This window comes from Eurosta solidaginis, chromosome 1, assembly GCF_040869045.1.
Source record: "Eurosta solidaginis isolate ZX-2024a chromosome 1, ASM4086904v1, whole genome shotgun sequence".
NCBI lineage: Eukaryota > Metazoa > Arthropoda > Insecta > Diptera > Tephritidae > Eurosta > Eurosta solidaginis.
In genome coordinates, this window is record NC_090319.1 from 206,258 (window position 1) to 222,669 (window position 16,412).

The 16,412-nt window shown below is 42.2% G+C and overlaps 1 protein-coding gene across 7 annotated transcripts in view; it reads left to right on the forward strand.

Annotated features, from left to right (window-relative positions):
• Window positions 1–16,412, forward strand: part of LOC137245895 (uncharacterized) — a 152,679-nt gene that overhangs the window by 126,860 nt on the left and 9,407 nt on the right. For 6 of the 7 annotated variants that reach the window (XM_067777102.1, XM_067777090.1, XM_067777108.1 and 3 more), the window contains 2 exons: window positions 3,447–3,624; window positions 3,692–6,821. In XM_067777102.1, the coding sequence (XP_067633203.1) occupies window positions 3,447–3,624; window positions 3,692–6,621 (3,108 nt within the window). In that variant the 3' untranslated portion in view covers window positions 6,622–6,821. Of the gene's footprint in view, window positions 1–3,446; window positions 3,625–3,691; window positions 6,822–16,412 lie in introns of those variants that run through there. The other variant, XR_010951416.1, reaches the window with a different exon arrangement.

A 16,412-nucleotide genomic window follows, 5' to 3' on the forward strand; every position in this document is an offset into this window, starting at 1 on the left:
ACACTTAACTTCTGGGAGATATCATAAAGTGCCCAATATGTCTAGGGGATTGTGTTGGGGGGACAGAGTTGGCAGACTTGGAGCTTGCCAGCTTTACACCTTATAGGCTGCTTTAGACATCCCTTTATTCTTACCAAGTGCTACCCGCGAGGAGTTTATTTATTTATTTATTCAGTCTATGAATATACAGTTCTTACAGACTGCCAATAATGATAGATACAAAAAATATTAATACAAAGATAACAAAATATACATGTAAATATATATTTTACAATAAATAATAAGTTCTTACAACTAACAAATTAAAAACAATTAAATAGCTGATTTTAAAATATTTATAAAAGCGTCCCTACACATCGAAAAACCAAGCTCAATAGAAGATGAAATCTTATTGAATTCGTTCTGGACGCGTGCAATTGGCGCATTCCTTCCATAATTGGTTCTAATATTGATACCATAAAACGGGCAAACATTACGAAGATCCCTCCTTGGAACATTAAAATTAATTTCCACAAGAAGGGCAGCGCAGTCTACATCTCCGTGGATAATGCCAAACAAGAAAGTCAAGGAGAGAATAGATCTCCTAGCTTCCAGGGATTTAAGATTCAAAAGAAGTACACGAGGAGTATATGGAGGAAGAGGGTATGTAAACCTTAATGACCGCAAAGCATACTTAAGAAAAACTTTTTGAACTCGCTCAAGCCTGTTGATTGAGAATTGTTGGAAAGGTATCCAAATGATGGTAGCATACTCAAGATGAGAACGCACGAATGAGGAGTAGAGTACTTTTAAAGTATACGGGTCAGAAAACTCCGAACTATTACGCCGAATGAAGCCTAGCATAGCATAGGCCTTCGCAATGATGAAATCAATATGGTTCACGAACATAAATTTTGTATCAAAGAAAACTCCAAGATCTTTGATTTTATCAACAGTCTGCAACGTACTGTTAGCGATACTATACGAACTGTTGAGATTTCAACGAGATTTTGAGTAGGTTACGTGGAAGCATTTATTTATATTTAATGAAAGATGAGCTATAATGCACCAGGAGTAAAGTTTATCAATTTCAACTTGAAGATTAATCATATCGTTAGCGGAATTTACAACAGAGTAAACTTTGAGATCATCGGCGTACAACAGAAATCTAGCGTAAGAGAAGCATGAGTTAATGTCATTGATGAATCAGACAAAAAGTAATGGTCCCAAAATACTGTCCTGCGGAACGCCCGATGTCGCCAAGAAGGGATCTGATGATACCCCATCAATAGAGACGGCACACCATCTGGTACTTCGATATGATTTTAGCCATTGCAAAAAGGTTGAGTGAAAGCCAAGGCAGTACAGTTTGTGAATTAGAGTAGCATGCGATACCTTATCAAAAGCTTTGGAAAAGTCGGTGTAAATACAGTCGACCTGATGACCAGATGAAAAGGCAGAGATACAATATTCACTGAACTTCACAAGATTGGAAACGGTATAGCGCCCAGAAACAAACCCATGCTGTTTCGGACAGATCGAGTGCTTCACTGAAAAATAAATCTTTTCCTTGACAATGCACTCAAATAGCTTAGAAACGGTGGAAAGCTTTGAAATTGGTCTGTAATTGCAGACATCAGTCTTACTGCCTGATTTATAAATAGGAGTTATCGAGGCGATTTTCCAGGCATCAATAAACTCACCAAAGCTAAGTGACAAATTGAAGATGATCTCTAACGGGACAACTAGGGAAGTGCATCCTTTTAGCAAGACAGCCGAGAGACCATCAGTGTCAGCTTTAGTAGAGTTACTCAGTTTCGAGATACCACTGATGATATCTTCAAATGAAATTGACATTGAACCAAAATTTAGGGACGAAGACATTTCAGACGAAAAGTCGGACGAGGGAATAGAACACATATTTCAGTTACATCTGAGTATAATGCGTATTGAAATTTAGTAGTACACATTTTATGCGCAGCAATTGCAGAGGTGTATTTAAAGTTTGACGCTTAGCAGTCCATATAAAGTTTAAGCGTATAGACGTTTACGTGTAAAAAAACACGGCTAATGTAAAGCATGTGTGCAAACGTCAAATCTAAATGTCACGCAGAACAAAAATTGGAAATCGAGTTATGTTTTCACGCAGCAAATTCAATTTGGATTACTCTCATACAAGTTGTATATGCATGAGACATTTTTGACAGAAAATGACTTGCGTGCGTTTATATTAGGCCCAGCTAGCATTTTTTGAAATTTCTGATCATAAAATATTCAAATATCATACCCCAAGATGATTAAAAACGTTCAAATTTAAAGGTATTTTTTATTCGAAAATTAATGTATCGTCGGGAGAAAAATGTACCATAAATGTGATTATTCTTGAATAATAATTTTTGATTCATGTTTCGAAACACTTTTTATTCATATTTGATATCATTGTAAAATTGAACTTTAATTGTTTTAGAATAATATTTGACTGCTTTTCACGGTCTTTTTCTGATCATATTCGTGAACATATTTCAATCGTTTTGGTTGAGATTTTTGAATCATTTTTGAATACGGTTATCATGATTTATTCTTCATATCTCATACAAACTAAGATACTACATGATAATCATATTTCATCAGGTGAAGAAGGCATACGGAAGTGAGCTATTTGAATAATCTTGACTGATATACACCTGCGACTACAACATCCAACATCAGTTACGATCGTCAATATCTTAAAAAACGATAAGGTACGGGATGTTGAAGCCGTAGTCAGGTATGTCAAGAGAGTTTCACTTACCTGAGGTTCAAATAGCTCACAAACTTTGTATTGTCCAACCATTATGTATTTTCTTGGCGGCCGAAGGTGGAGAAATGATTGGGGACATCTTCGTGATTGAAAAACAATATTCAGTTTTTGATCTTCAAAAGTATTCATATTTGATTATTCTTTTTGTTGATTTTTATGAAATATTAAAATCCAATCATCAAAGGACTTCAAAAATGATTCCAAAAAGTGATCGAAAAATGATTTTCAGTTTTTGATCATCAAAAGTATTCATATTTGATTATTTCTTTTGTTCACTTGTATGATAACTCATAATTTAGTCAGAAAGAGTAATCAAATTGTACTGATATGTAGGGAAATTCAAAATTGAATCACCTAAATGCTGAGTGGGGGTTGGCTTGTTATATTTTTTTTAAATAGTTTGATAGTTGCATAGTTATCGTTTGAGTGAAACTGAGTTTCAGTCACTGATCGTAAAACGTAAGAGACCCAGCATTTTTATTGGCAACAACCTGCGGTTTAAACAGCTCACTTTCTCATTATTTTATCCCCTAAAAATATGGTTACCTATAGTATTTAATTATGAATGAAATATGATGAAATGATGCAGGACAATCGTATTCAAATGCTAAGTCAAATACTGCAACCTTCATTAGTTTTTTACGGTTTGATTATATTCTTTAAACAGCCCCAGCCTATATCAGCTATTGAGGACTTCAATCATGTAATCGTAAGCCGAGATGATGATGTGACTTGTAGCGTTACCATCTATATGCAAGGGGATAAGCTTATAAAGTTTTCGATGGAAGATCGTGATGCTAGTGAATTCTCATTAGTTTTGTCTGGGTACTACCGGTTATTAACAGGTAAACTGCTATAGAAAATGGAAAACAAATATTAATATTTTACACTTAACATCTTTATTGCGGTTAGGAAAAAAACTTTCAGTTGAACGGGAAAAGGAACAGCGTTATGATGATAATGCGCCATCTTATTTGGCCCAACATACTGTTTTGCCAGCTACTTGGAGCTATTTGGCCCCCTTTCACAATAGGGCATACAGCATGAACTTCCTTATGATGCCCACTTATCAGCCACTATCAAATAAATTATTACTGACGGTAACAGAAAAGCAAGCTCTAAATGAGACCACTCATGTCAGTAATAATCAAGGCGATCAAAATATAAACACTTCAATCATAATCGAAAGTAATCAAAAACCAAAGGTAATGTCATATGTTAGTTATCCTGTGATGGATGTAGATATTCATAGCGTTATGGCTACAGAGCTCCTAGAGGAAGCAAAAGATTCGGGAATGAGTGACAGTAGTGGAGGCAGAAGTAATTATTGTGATCGGTCTAATTTTTTAAATACAACTGCCTTTATTGAGGCTAAAAACGAAGAGGTACTTCGGCGTGTTCATGAAATGCAAAAGATGGTGCAAAACTCAGAACAGTATTTGAATGAGCAAGGTGAGTTGTTGCCCGAGTACGCTGTTCCGCGTAGATTCGTCTTCAACAACACCAATTTTTACGGCAACATATACACATGGCAAAATGAGGCTTTAAATACAGATCAAAATTTTGCGAAAAGAGACGGTTTTATTGAGTTCGATAGCGATTGCGAAAGTATAAATAGCAGTAAAGTATCTTCAATAGAGGATACTCCTCAACCTGGAGCACTTAAGCACAGTGATTCTCTAGTACTTTTGGCAGAAGCAATAAACCAGGATTTAAATGGTATAACAAAGAGTTTGAATTCTATTGGCGGCGAGCTAACATTGGATGACACAAGTATAAGTACAAATTTCAGTCCACGGGCTGGGCGGAAATTTAATAGTATTGGGCAATTACTTAGCAATCTGCAGCTAAACAGCGAATTTTCCCAAAGTGAAAGTGATTCGGAATCTGTTAACTCTCCCACAAATTCACCAACTGCCCGCCGACCGCTAATACTGGGTTCTATTGAAAAAACAGTCGGACCAAACGTAAATTTGGCATATCGTAGTAGCTTTGGCTTGCATAGTCCCGACGGAGGAAATTTCGGCCCAGATAACAAAGATTATAATTTAAAAGACTATTTGAAGCAATTGAAAGAAATAAGTAATGTTGAAGATAGAACCCAGGATACAGATATTGCTGCAAAGAAACTTTCAGAAATTTATGGTTTCGAAATACGTGGAGATACTTTTATCGAAACTGATGTGGATGTAATAGATTTAAGAGCAATCCCGCCACCATGTACCCCTGACGAGCTAGACTCGATTTCTTTACTAAATGCGGCACCTAAAGGCTTCGATGAAGGGTGCAAAAAGTTATCAGTATTCGGTGTTGACGGTGATTTAGACAAATTTCTAGCTGAGGTTGTTGTGGCGCCACCGACCCAAAAAGCAACTCCGGCTAAAGAATTAACACCAGAGGAAATTATGTCTTTTATAATTCCTCCACCACCAAACCTAGAGGAGCTTGAAAATTTAAAACAGCAAAGCAATATTTCACAAATGCCAACGGAAAATCTTTACAGTAATTCTATGTTAGAGGCACGTTCGTTATTGAGTCAAACTGCGGAACAAATTTTCCCTAATAGATCATCAACGCAAAGCAATAAAACAAGGGAGTTGTGCGTAGGTGGGCATGTGATTGAGTATGCTACAGTAGAACGAAGAGGTAAATTTTCATGCTGTCCAAAGTCTACAAAAGATGAAGGTGGTGAAAATTCGATAGAATCGAAAAGAATAGATTTAAAATTGCCACCTCGTTCACAAAGCACAGATAATCCACCACCAGTCCGGCCACCCAAAAGTGCAGAATTAATCCAACGCTTTTCACCAAAGAAACAAAAAATCAATACTGGTATCATGCAAAATATAGAGCAAACTGTTGCCCATACAGTGAAAAAATCATATGAAGAAAGTCCACCTTCTCTACCACCTAGGATAAGTACTTCTAGACGGATTGAAGACAACTGTACCTCTACTTTGATGAGTGAAGTCCCCAAAAAACCACCTCTTCCACCAATGGCCCACCGTCCCAGTCCACGTGATGTTCATATAAATGTAACAAATTCCATCAAAGAAAGATTATCGCCAATTCCGCCACTGACACCGCCACGAATTTTCCCGATATCTAGACCAACTTCAGTACAACCAAATAATAATATTAACCCATCACCCAATGGTCATCACATAACTAGTATTGACTTCCCAACGGAATTTATTCAAAACCCTGCAATCGATAAACGTTCCACTATCTCTTCACTCAGTTCTCCGCAATTTACCCGAAAACTACACCATTCTGGGCCAGTCTCCGTACCAATAAATCCAAACATAGCTCATAAATTCGGCGAAAAATATATTATAAAAAATGGGCACGTTATTGATAGCGAAGCGTTATTAGCCAAAACCGATATGGCAATGACAGGGCTATTAGTGAAACTAGATCAAGTAGCTGCTCAATGTTCAGCAGCTCAACTAGCAGGTGGTGGGATTAATATCGATGAGGATAAATTTCAACGAGAACGCAATGAATTAACTGAACAAACATTAGTGCTGGTAACTGCATCAAAATTTTTAGTAATAGCCATGTCAGATATGACTTTATCAACATTGCCGGAACACCTCACTTCATGTCTCACCGCAATCCGACGTATCACTGAACTTACACAAGATATGACGCGGCATACATCATCACCATTACAAACTCGTAATATTGTTCTAAAAGTACATGATGTGGCATCAAGCTTTAGAGAACTAGTTGGAGTCAAAATCGGTCCTCTAGGTGCCGGACAGCTAGCACTGCAAGCTGAATGTCTAGCCAATGTATTGGCAACTTTGCTCCGAAGTTTAAGGGTATTTTCACCTTAAATACTTCTAGACTTCCGAATTGCTGACAGCCATAACCAAAGCAGATACGCCATCAAAGTAAGGCATACTCCATCTCGTCGAATTCTACTCAAACATGCTGATACCCATCCCAAGAGATGGGTTTTGTATGATATATTTAAATATGCTTACTTGACTGGAATTATTAAATTAATATTAACATTCAACTTAATGCAGTCATATGTAGTCTCTTGATTATATGAATCGTTGGATGTGCAAATTCAAACTAAAGTTGACTAGAATTAAACCTCGCCACGTTGGCCGTTTATATAAAAATTTACTACTCATCTCAGTTTAAGCGGTTGAAGTGGCAGGGTTAAACTTTTGCAGGTGTTTAACTGGAGTTCACGCTCGCACTAAAAAGCCAGGTCTTTTATTAATACAAAACGGAAGCCAATGTCAAAATATAGAACCTGAACAGCAAAACTGGATAACATATGTATATACATACAGTCTTCTCGATTAAGAAGTCATTTATGTTTACAACACACCTACTGAATAATTATTTTACTATCCACTTACTTCATACACAGATATACTATGTACGTACCATATTTAAGTAATAGGCCCAAATTTCAACATATCAAAGTCTTTTAGCAAATTTCCACTTAAAACTTTATCCGAAATTGGCCGTCTGACCGTTAAATCTTGCAAGTTTTATCATACAAAATTAAATCTCGAAACGTAGAAGATTTAAGTTAAATCTTCAATAATTTATTTGATCTGTACAATATTCCAGGTATCGCAACCTAAAATTCATATGTCGTTATTTTTTTGGGAAAATGTTTTAAGGTAGGAGCAAGGTGTATTGAATTGGACTATAATGTCAAAAAAAATGTTAACTTTTTAAATTAAAAATTTGTGAAAGCCAGTTTGCATTTTTAAATAAAACAGCATGATTACAAGGACCAGAACGTATGAACGTTGCGCTGTGGACGACAACAGGGAGGACAGCAAAAAAGTCGTTTTTTTTAAAACGCGAACTAAGACGGAAGCGATGGGAAGAAAACTAGGGTTATATTTACGAATTCATCACTAGCTTGTGAAAATAATTTTGGCGAAACTAGTTTTATCAGCTCTCCGTCAGATATGAGTGTCTCCAAATGTGCTTGGTTGTATCCAGGAGCTGTTCCTATGCCAATTGAACAGAATTTTTCAAGCTTAATTTAGCAAAAGACCATACTATTTGTTTACGATTCGGAAACTGAAAAAGGAATCCTTTTCGAAAGCAGATTTCGAACCGTAATATTCAGGTTAAGAAGAAAGTAAACTAAACACACACAGATACTTAAAAATCCCAACAAACAAGAGTTTTGGAAGTGGGAGAAATCATCAATCTTGGGAAATCAATAAAACAACCACATACGGTTAATTCATTTATTTACATTTGTTTGACGGAATAGTCCCTTACAAGAGAAGCAACTGAACTATCAATCCGACTTTGGGTAGGAGTAATTTTTAAAATCATGGATGACAGATATTTGTTTCTTTCGAGATTTTCAAGTTAAAGCTCTAAGTGGAGATATTAAGCCGCCATTAGTCTTACATAGCATACACTTCAGTGACTTCCCGTTCTGTATATTGTCACTGATTACTAAATACATTGAAATGTTTAACCCGTCTTATGGTCCTTTTCACGGCGGAGAGTTGACTTGCATTCCACAGCTTAATCGCTAAAGTTTAACGGCTCAGTACTGGTGAGTTACACTAGTTAGAAATCAAAGGTTGTCTAACGTGTTTTGTGCAGTAAAAATTTAGTTAAATGTAGAAATGCAAATATGTAGTTGATTGTGGAATGTAAGTTACCTCGCCACTGTGAAAATTACCCTCACAAGTTTGATTTTATAAGCAGAGCGCGAAAACATTGAAGAATTTTTTTTATTTTCATCTTGTAAACCAAACTTACAAATTTTTTATTTCAAAATATGTATATGTGGTTATCCTTTTTATCAGTTATATTCGTTTCAATATTTCTTTCGAGGTGCATGCTACGACTTAGGGAAAGGAGTCCCAATGATAACAGAGGCAGTGTCTACATACATAGCTGGTCCAACATCCAGCAATGTTCTTGATATTACTTTGAGCTCTGAGCACGATATATGAAGGTATGACTGGAGAGTCCTAGATAGACCATCCTTTTCAGAACATGTGTATGTAAGCTTCATCCATCCCCGAAATAGGGTAGAGAAAGGAGGAACCTTTAGAAGCCATAGGTCAATGGACTGTAGCGAATTGCAAATAAAAACAAAACTAGAACAACCGAAAGAAGTTGCCACTATAGAAGAACTAGAGGAATCCAATAACCTCCTAATAAAGATAAATTATGACTGCGTACAACAGAGCTTCTCCCCTAAGAAGATTCAGAGAAAAAGAAGGGCAGCCATGAAGGAGAAAGGAGCTGGGTCTTCTTAGAGGGCAGGTCCTCTCATTGTAGGCTATCAATGCTTAGCATAACGGTAACCCAGAAAACAACCCCGACGGCTGCACGGTATGCCATTCTGCACATTCCACCTATAGACCTGCCGACGAAAAACATAGCGTTAACAAGTGCAACGAAACTCAATGCCATGGGACATAGTAGTATAGCGTCATCAAATATTGGACGGGCAGACTACCTAATTCCCTACCTGCGCTTCGATGAAGATCCATCTCAAGGGCGTTCAAACAGCAGACGAGGTGATACATGTGTATACCGATGGTTCCAAAGTAATGGAAGGAGTAAGGTCTGCGGTACACTGTGCAGATCCGGAAATAAACAAGTCACACAAGCTGCCAGTTCGCTTCCCAAGGTCGTCGGTTCTATGTACCGGAGCGACTCGGGATTTTTCCCGACCAAGGACTGCTATTTCAGTGTAACCCCATTTAATTTGTTGCGTCCCTCCCACAAATGGTCATCCTTCCAGCAGCTCCTTGCAGCGGCACTGCTCCATATTCTCTTGCTCCGGGAAGGTATCGAACCCAATCCGGGACCGTCTCCTAACCCCGATCCAGAGAAATAGTTTTGCTGCATCTGCCGGAATCTTTTTCGGACGGTCATACTCTTGTCAGTGTGTCTCGTGTAAGGGATGGGTGCATTGGACAGGTTGTTCTGGGCTAGACCCCAAAACCAGACGTCCACGTAACTTCTATAAATATTTTGTGGCCCACGTTCTAGGACGTCCCGGATTCTGCGCCTTAGCGCCCCCCGCTACCTTCCAGCAGCCCCGCTGCTCAGCAAGCCACAACAAGTACCCGCTGTTGCTCGCGCCCCACGGCGCCACCAACTCACGGGGCTGCTCCCACTCATACCTACAATCTCCGTAGTAGAGTCGGGAGCAATACCCCTGCATCAGCCCCTGCCCCCGTCTTTCCCCCCTCTTTTCCGGCAGCAATTGAGTAGGTCAGGGAAACAGACTCTTAGCCCTACCTCCCTTTGCACCGTTTGCCAGCACAGAATATATACGTTTGCGACATCCGCCCAATGCGGCTCCTGCCATGGACGGTGCCACCTTCCTAGATGTTATGGTCTCCGCGACGGCAACCCCCCGACGGGGTTCATTGCGCCATGTTGCCAGACCGCATACCCAAATACACCGGGTACCCCAATGCCTACCCAAGGACGTCTAGTCCCAGGGCCTCAACAGCAATCGCGTTCTGGCCTTCCACAACCCAGGCGTAGTCACCCGTCACATACTCCCAGAGTGACGACGTCTCTCCCTATGAACTTCCGAATTCTGCAGTTAAACTGTAATGGATTAACTGGGAAGATCACGGAGATAGTCGACTTCTTGAAGCGGCACAACATCCGCATTGCTGCGATTCAAGAGACTAAACCCACAGCAAGATCTGCATTGCAGACCTGTTCTGGGTATAATGTCCACAGAAAAGATCGCGAGAGCGGAAATGGAGGCGGCCCCGCTTTTATCACACACCACACTGTGTAATATCATATATTTGATCCCGACATCGACCGCAGGGACAGTGTCTTAGAACGTCAAGGATTATCTGTCCGGTCGGGCGATGCAAATCTAGAAATCATCAATATCTACATCCCTCCTGTCACCTGTTGCCCCAGTGGATACCGCCATGATATCAGCGGCGTACTCACTGGAAATAATCGCATTATCTTAGGCGATTTCAATGCCCATCACGATCTATGGCATTCAAACTTGCGGGTGGACAGTAGGGGTGAGATGTTAGAGGATCAAATAGAAGAAACGACGTTCTGCGCTATAAACGGAGACGCCCCCATACGTATGGTAGGAAGCTGTCACAGTTCGCCGGATATTTCAATCGTGAGCGCAGAACTCGTAAACTGCGTCAACTGGCAGCCGATTATAACATTGGCATCCGACCACCTGCCTATACTTATTTCGCTCGAGCGTCCTGCCGACTTCATCGTCGCTGAAAACCGCACTTTCATTAACTTTAAAAAAGGAAGGTGGGACGAATACAAATCCTTTACAGACAACCGCTTTGCTGCCCTCCCTATCCCAACTGATGCCCGCCAAGGGGAGCGTGCTTTCCGCAAGGTCATTGAATCCGCCTCGGCTTGTTTCATTTCGCCGGTAGAATTCCCGAAATTCGGCCCCACTTCCCGGCAGAGGCCGCAAATTTAGCGAGAGAACGTGACGTTATAAGACAGCTCGATCCTGGCGACCCCCAAATAAGGGATATAAACCAACACATCAGATTGCTTGTGGATGAACACAAGCGGGCGAAATGGGAGGAGCACCTAAGCGCTTGTAACCTCTCTGCCGCTGTAGGTAAACTTTGGTCCACTGTAAAGCCCCTATCGAATCCGTCTAGGCACAATGACAAAGTTTCCATCGCCTTTGGCGACAAAGTGCTATCGGATGCGAAAAAATGCGCGAGTGCTTTCTGCCGACAATATATAATGCAATCTACACAAAAATAGACGGAGGGCCAACAGACACGCACGTAAACATAAGTTCAGCGCGTCACCAATTACCATCACCGCCAAAGAGGTTGAGGATGCCATCGGTCATGCTAAACCATCGAAAGCAGTGGGCCCAGACGGCATAGCCATGCCGATGCTTAAAAGCCTAGGGAAAGAGGGTTTCAAATATTTAGCACATGTCTTCAACCTGTCTTTTTCCACCTTTGTCATACCCGAAAAATGGAAAATGGCCAAAGTGGTCCCGCTACTAAAGCCTGGGAAACCAGCTAACATAGGAGAGTCATATCGCCCGATATCTCTCCTATCGCCAGTAGCCAAAACGCTTGAAGCCATTTTGCTCCCCCACTTCAAAGCAAATTTGAAGCTAGGCTGTCATCAGCATGGCTTTAGAAAACTCCATAGCATCACCACCGCGCTAAATGCCATTAGCACCCAGATAAATTATGGTTTAAATCAGAAGCCCCACCATAGAACAGTACTCGTAGCGCTAGACCTATCAGAAGCTTTTGATACGGTCAACTATGGCACGTTACTGCAAGACTTGGAAGGGTCTACCCTTCCCTCATGTCTTAAAAGGTGGACCGCAAATTATCTGAGTGGTCGGCAGGCATCGGTGCAATTCAGAAACGAAATATCACTTTTGTTTAATTTTTACATATCAAAACTACCTTCGCCACCAGGAGTTACTATCGTTTCTTATGCCGATGACTGCACAATAATGGCCACAGGCCCGGGCCCAAAGATCGATGAGCTTTGCAACAGAATTAACGGCTACCTCCCTGATCTCTCCAGTTTTTTCGCCACGCGAAACCTGGCATTATCACCGACTAAATCATCCGCGACCCTGTTTACAACTTGGACGTCCCAAATGTCGACCATTTTGAACATCCACGTCGATGGCACTACGCTACCGACTGTCCTACACCTCAAAATCTTGGGTGTGACGTTTGATCAGGATCTACATTTTGGTGAGCACGCAGCCGTAATAAAATCCTCAAATCCCTTGCTGGCAGTACTTGGGGAAAAGACAAAGAAACGCTCATTACCACATACAAAGCAATTGGCCAGCCGTTTGCGTGCTACGCGTCCCCTATATGGTCGCCAAGCCTAAAAACTACTCACTGGAAGAAGCTACAGGCCTGCCAAAATACTGCGCTCAGAACCGCCACGGGCTGTCTTCTTATGTCCCCAGAACACCATCTACATAATGAGGCGAGAATACTCCCCATCAGGGAGAGAAATGAGATGCTAACCAAACAGTTCCTGTTGAATACCCAGAAACCTGGGCATCCCAACAGACATCTGATTGATGAGCAGCACCGCCTAGGGACTTAAGGAGTCATCTCCGTAAGCATTTTGAGGAAATACGGCACCTGAGAACGGAAACGCCCCCACACGTATGGTAGGAAGCTGTCACAGTTCGCCGGATATTACAATCGTGAGCGCAGAACTCGTAAACTGCGTCAACTGGCAGCCGATGGTAACATTGGCATCCGACCACCTGCCTATACTTATTTCGCTCGAGCGTCCCGCCGACTTCATCGTCACAGAAAACCGCACTTTCATTAACTTTAAAAAAGGAAAGTGGGACGAATACAAATCCTTTACAGACAACCGCTTTGCTGCCCTCCCTATCCCAACTGATGCCCGCCAAGGGGAGCGTGCTTTCCGCAAGATCATTGAATCCGCCTCGGCTCGTTTCATTCCCGCCGGTAGAATTCCCGAAATTCTGCCCCATTTCTCGGCAGAGGCCGCAAGTTTAGCGCAATTGGCCAGCCGTTTGCGTGCTACGCGTCCCCTATATGGTCGCCAAAGCTTAAAAACTACTCAAAGATTCTTGAGATTAAAAGAAGTCGAGAGCTGCACGTAATTAACCAAGAAAAGGTGTGGAACCAAGCGCAGGGCTGCAAAGATTCTAAGATCATGTGCAGGTCTAAAAGCTTAGGTTGATAAAGTTACTCTAATAATTGAAAAAAGCGAATTTTAGGTTCATGATGGGTATTCTGCCTTCTGGCGTCAGTGATAGCAGATGTAAGAAGTGCGGGTTGGATGAGGAAATGATCGGGCACGTTTTAGGAAAGGCACAGTTATCAGAACTTGAAGCAGCAGATAGATAGATAGACAGGTTGTGAGGTTAAACACTGCGACCTATTGGTCTATTGTGCCCTAATTCTCTTCACAACACCTCGTAACAACAAACCGAAATCTCTGAGAAAATCCAGAATGGTTCTCGGCTTCAAAGAGTGTATGTGACTACTTTCTAATTTTGGTGATCCTAGGATCCTAAGTCTTCCTCTCGCGACCGCATCGCTTGGGTATTCCCCTTCTGGTATCAGTGATATCAGATGTAAGAAGTGCGGGTTGAATGAGGAAACGATCGGGCACGTTTTGTGCTCGTGCGCTGCGCTCGCCAGGCTAAAACTCCAGCCATTAGGAAAGGCACAGTTATCAGAACTTGAAGCAGCAGGTATACAGATAGATATGTTATGAGGTTAAGCACTGCGACCTATTGGTCTATTGTGCCCTCACCTCGTCCAAACCGAGTTCTCTGAGAAAATCCAGAATGGTTCTCGGCTTCAAAGAGTGTATGTGACTAATAATTTTGGTGATCCTAGGATCCTAAGTCTTCCTCTCCCGACCGCATCGCATTCCATCAGGTCGTGTTCTGCAGTCTCATCTTCGCGATCACAGAATCGACAGAGGCTACTAAACGATATACCTAGTTTATACATGTGGCTCTTTAGCCTGCAGTGACCTGTCAGTATGCCTGTTAAAATTCTATGGCTGCTTTTTGGCAGGCTAATCATGGCTTGCTCCGCTTGCTCGTTACCATCCTCTGTGCAGGTACCCAGGCTAAACGGATGGTGTTATTGGCCATAGGCTGCTGCGAAGACGATGTTCTTTGACTCTCCCTGAATTACTATCTTCGCCTGAACTGCTACGAGGTCTTGACTCATAAACTCTGTAATGCAAAAGTAGTTAATGGAGTTGTTAAGCATTACGCACGCTCTTGGTCTTTCCGCAGAAAGATCCCAAATTACCATATTGTTTCTCTCTAGTAGGCCTCTTACCTGACCCTCATACACCCAAGGTTCTTGGATGAGTGCCATGCCCAGATCTTCCGAGGCGAACCACGTGCTATTACTGGCGAAGCAGATTGATCTGGGCAACCTTTGTGTATGGGCTGGTCAGTGCTGGAGCCTTAATGGCTCGTCCTCACCGGACAGCCCCAGGGTTTCCTCTCCTCCAACGCTAGGTCTTCTAAATTTAGACCGTCCAGTAGCTCCTGTGTTGAGGGAGTTCCTGTGTTGGGGGAGGTGATTACCCCGGGTGTTGAGTCTTGGATGACGAGACACTGGCTAGGCACTGTTTGGATGTTGTTGCTGCCTCCGCGGTTTGTTCCCCAGTGTTCTGCCCTTGTCTTGGTGCGTGGGTTTTTTACATAATGGCTGGGGCTTTTTGCTTCCAAAGCCTGACCGGGACGAAGCTGAACCGATAGTTTACCTTGAAACAAGCTTCCTTTATTTTGATAAACGATCTCTCGTCAATTGCCATGTTTATCCGTAAGCCTCCCTCCTCGGCACTACTGCTTCGCCACATCCCAACATTTAAGAAGGTATTCTGTGCCTTCAACAGTTTGAGTGCGAATTGCTGATCGTTACTCCTGGGGAGATACATAGTGACGGTATGCGTCGGCGGTATACCATCCCCTTTCCTCGTAATAAGGGCAGGACCCTCCCAACCGTGTAGAGTTGGTGTGATCTTGGTCAGCCAAGCTGTTTCGTCGTCCTTGCAGTCTACAAGGAGTAATCCTGGCCTAAAATAATTAAGGCATCCGAGTATTTTTGTATTTTTGGCCTCACTTGCGCAGTTTATGCCCCAGGTGTTGGCAGCGGCGCATTCGACCTCCTCGAGTTAGAAGGTGTGGGTTAGCTCTCTGTCCCCTGGACTGTGGTGTGTCCTTCCGTCTTTCCTGAACTCTTCTCCGCCTGTCAGCGGGAGCGCTCTGTTTCCCGTTACGGCTTTGTTGATGCCCGCGGTTAAGTGACCCGCGGTGGTGCGATGCATGCTCGCTTTCTGCCATTTCTCTCTCGCCTCGCCCTAATTTCCAGGCGGGTGGGTTCTTCCTGCTCGGCCTCATGTGTTGCAGTGCCTTCTCGCGTGCACTGTCCGGAGTCTTTCCCTGCTTTAGGTTTCGACGGTACCATCTTTTGCCTGCTCCACTTAGCCCGATCCTTCTTGGGTTGTCAAGGCCAGCTGGCTCCCTCAGTTCGGGTCAGTTTGCACCATGATGCTGCTCTATGCCACAGTCTGCGAACGACGATGACCTTGCTCTGGCGTTTACATTTCTGTTCGGCGAACGTCTTGCACGTTCGGTCTGCATCCTCTTTTTCTGTATCGCTCGGCTTTGTCGTCCCTTGTTTTTGATCGTCGTCATTCACCTGGGTATGCACGGTCACAGGGAAGCAGCAAGTAGCATATGTCTTAGAAACTTTCTAATTTTTGCCAAGAGGAGGGGTTATTTTATAACATAGAACCTGGTTTCTGGTAAGGTTTTTCAGTTTGGTTATTGAGCAAACTTTTGGTTATATTTTGGACTCATTCAGTCAATGTGAGGTCGTCAGGGAACAGCCAGTTCAACCTAACCTAACCTGGCTTACAAGGGGAAACTAAACACATTTCTTGAGAATTTTCATATAATCTGGATTAGAGATATACGCCGCCGATTTTCGTCGTTTTTCGCATGTCAAACATATCGGCGCGGCGGCGGCGGCGGCGTCCGGCGCGGTACTGTATTTCTCAGGCCATTTATTGTTCATGTCGAAAATTAGACGGATATGGTCGAAAGGGGTATCAACGAATGCGCATCACT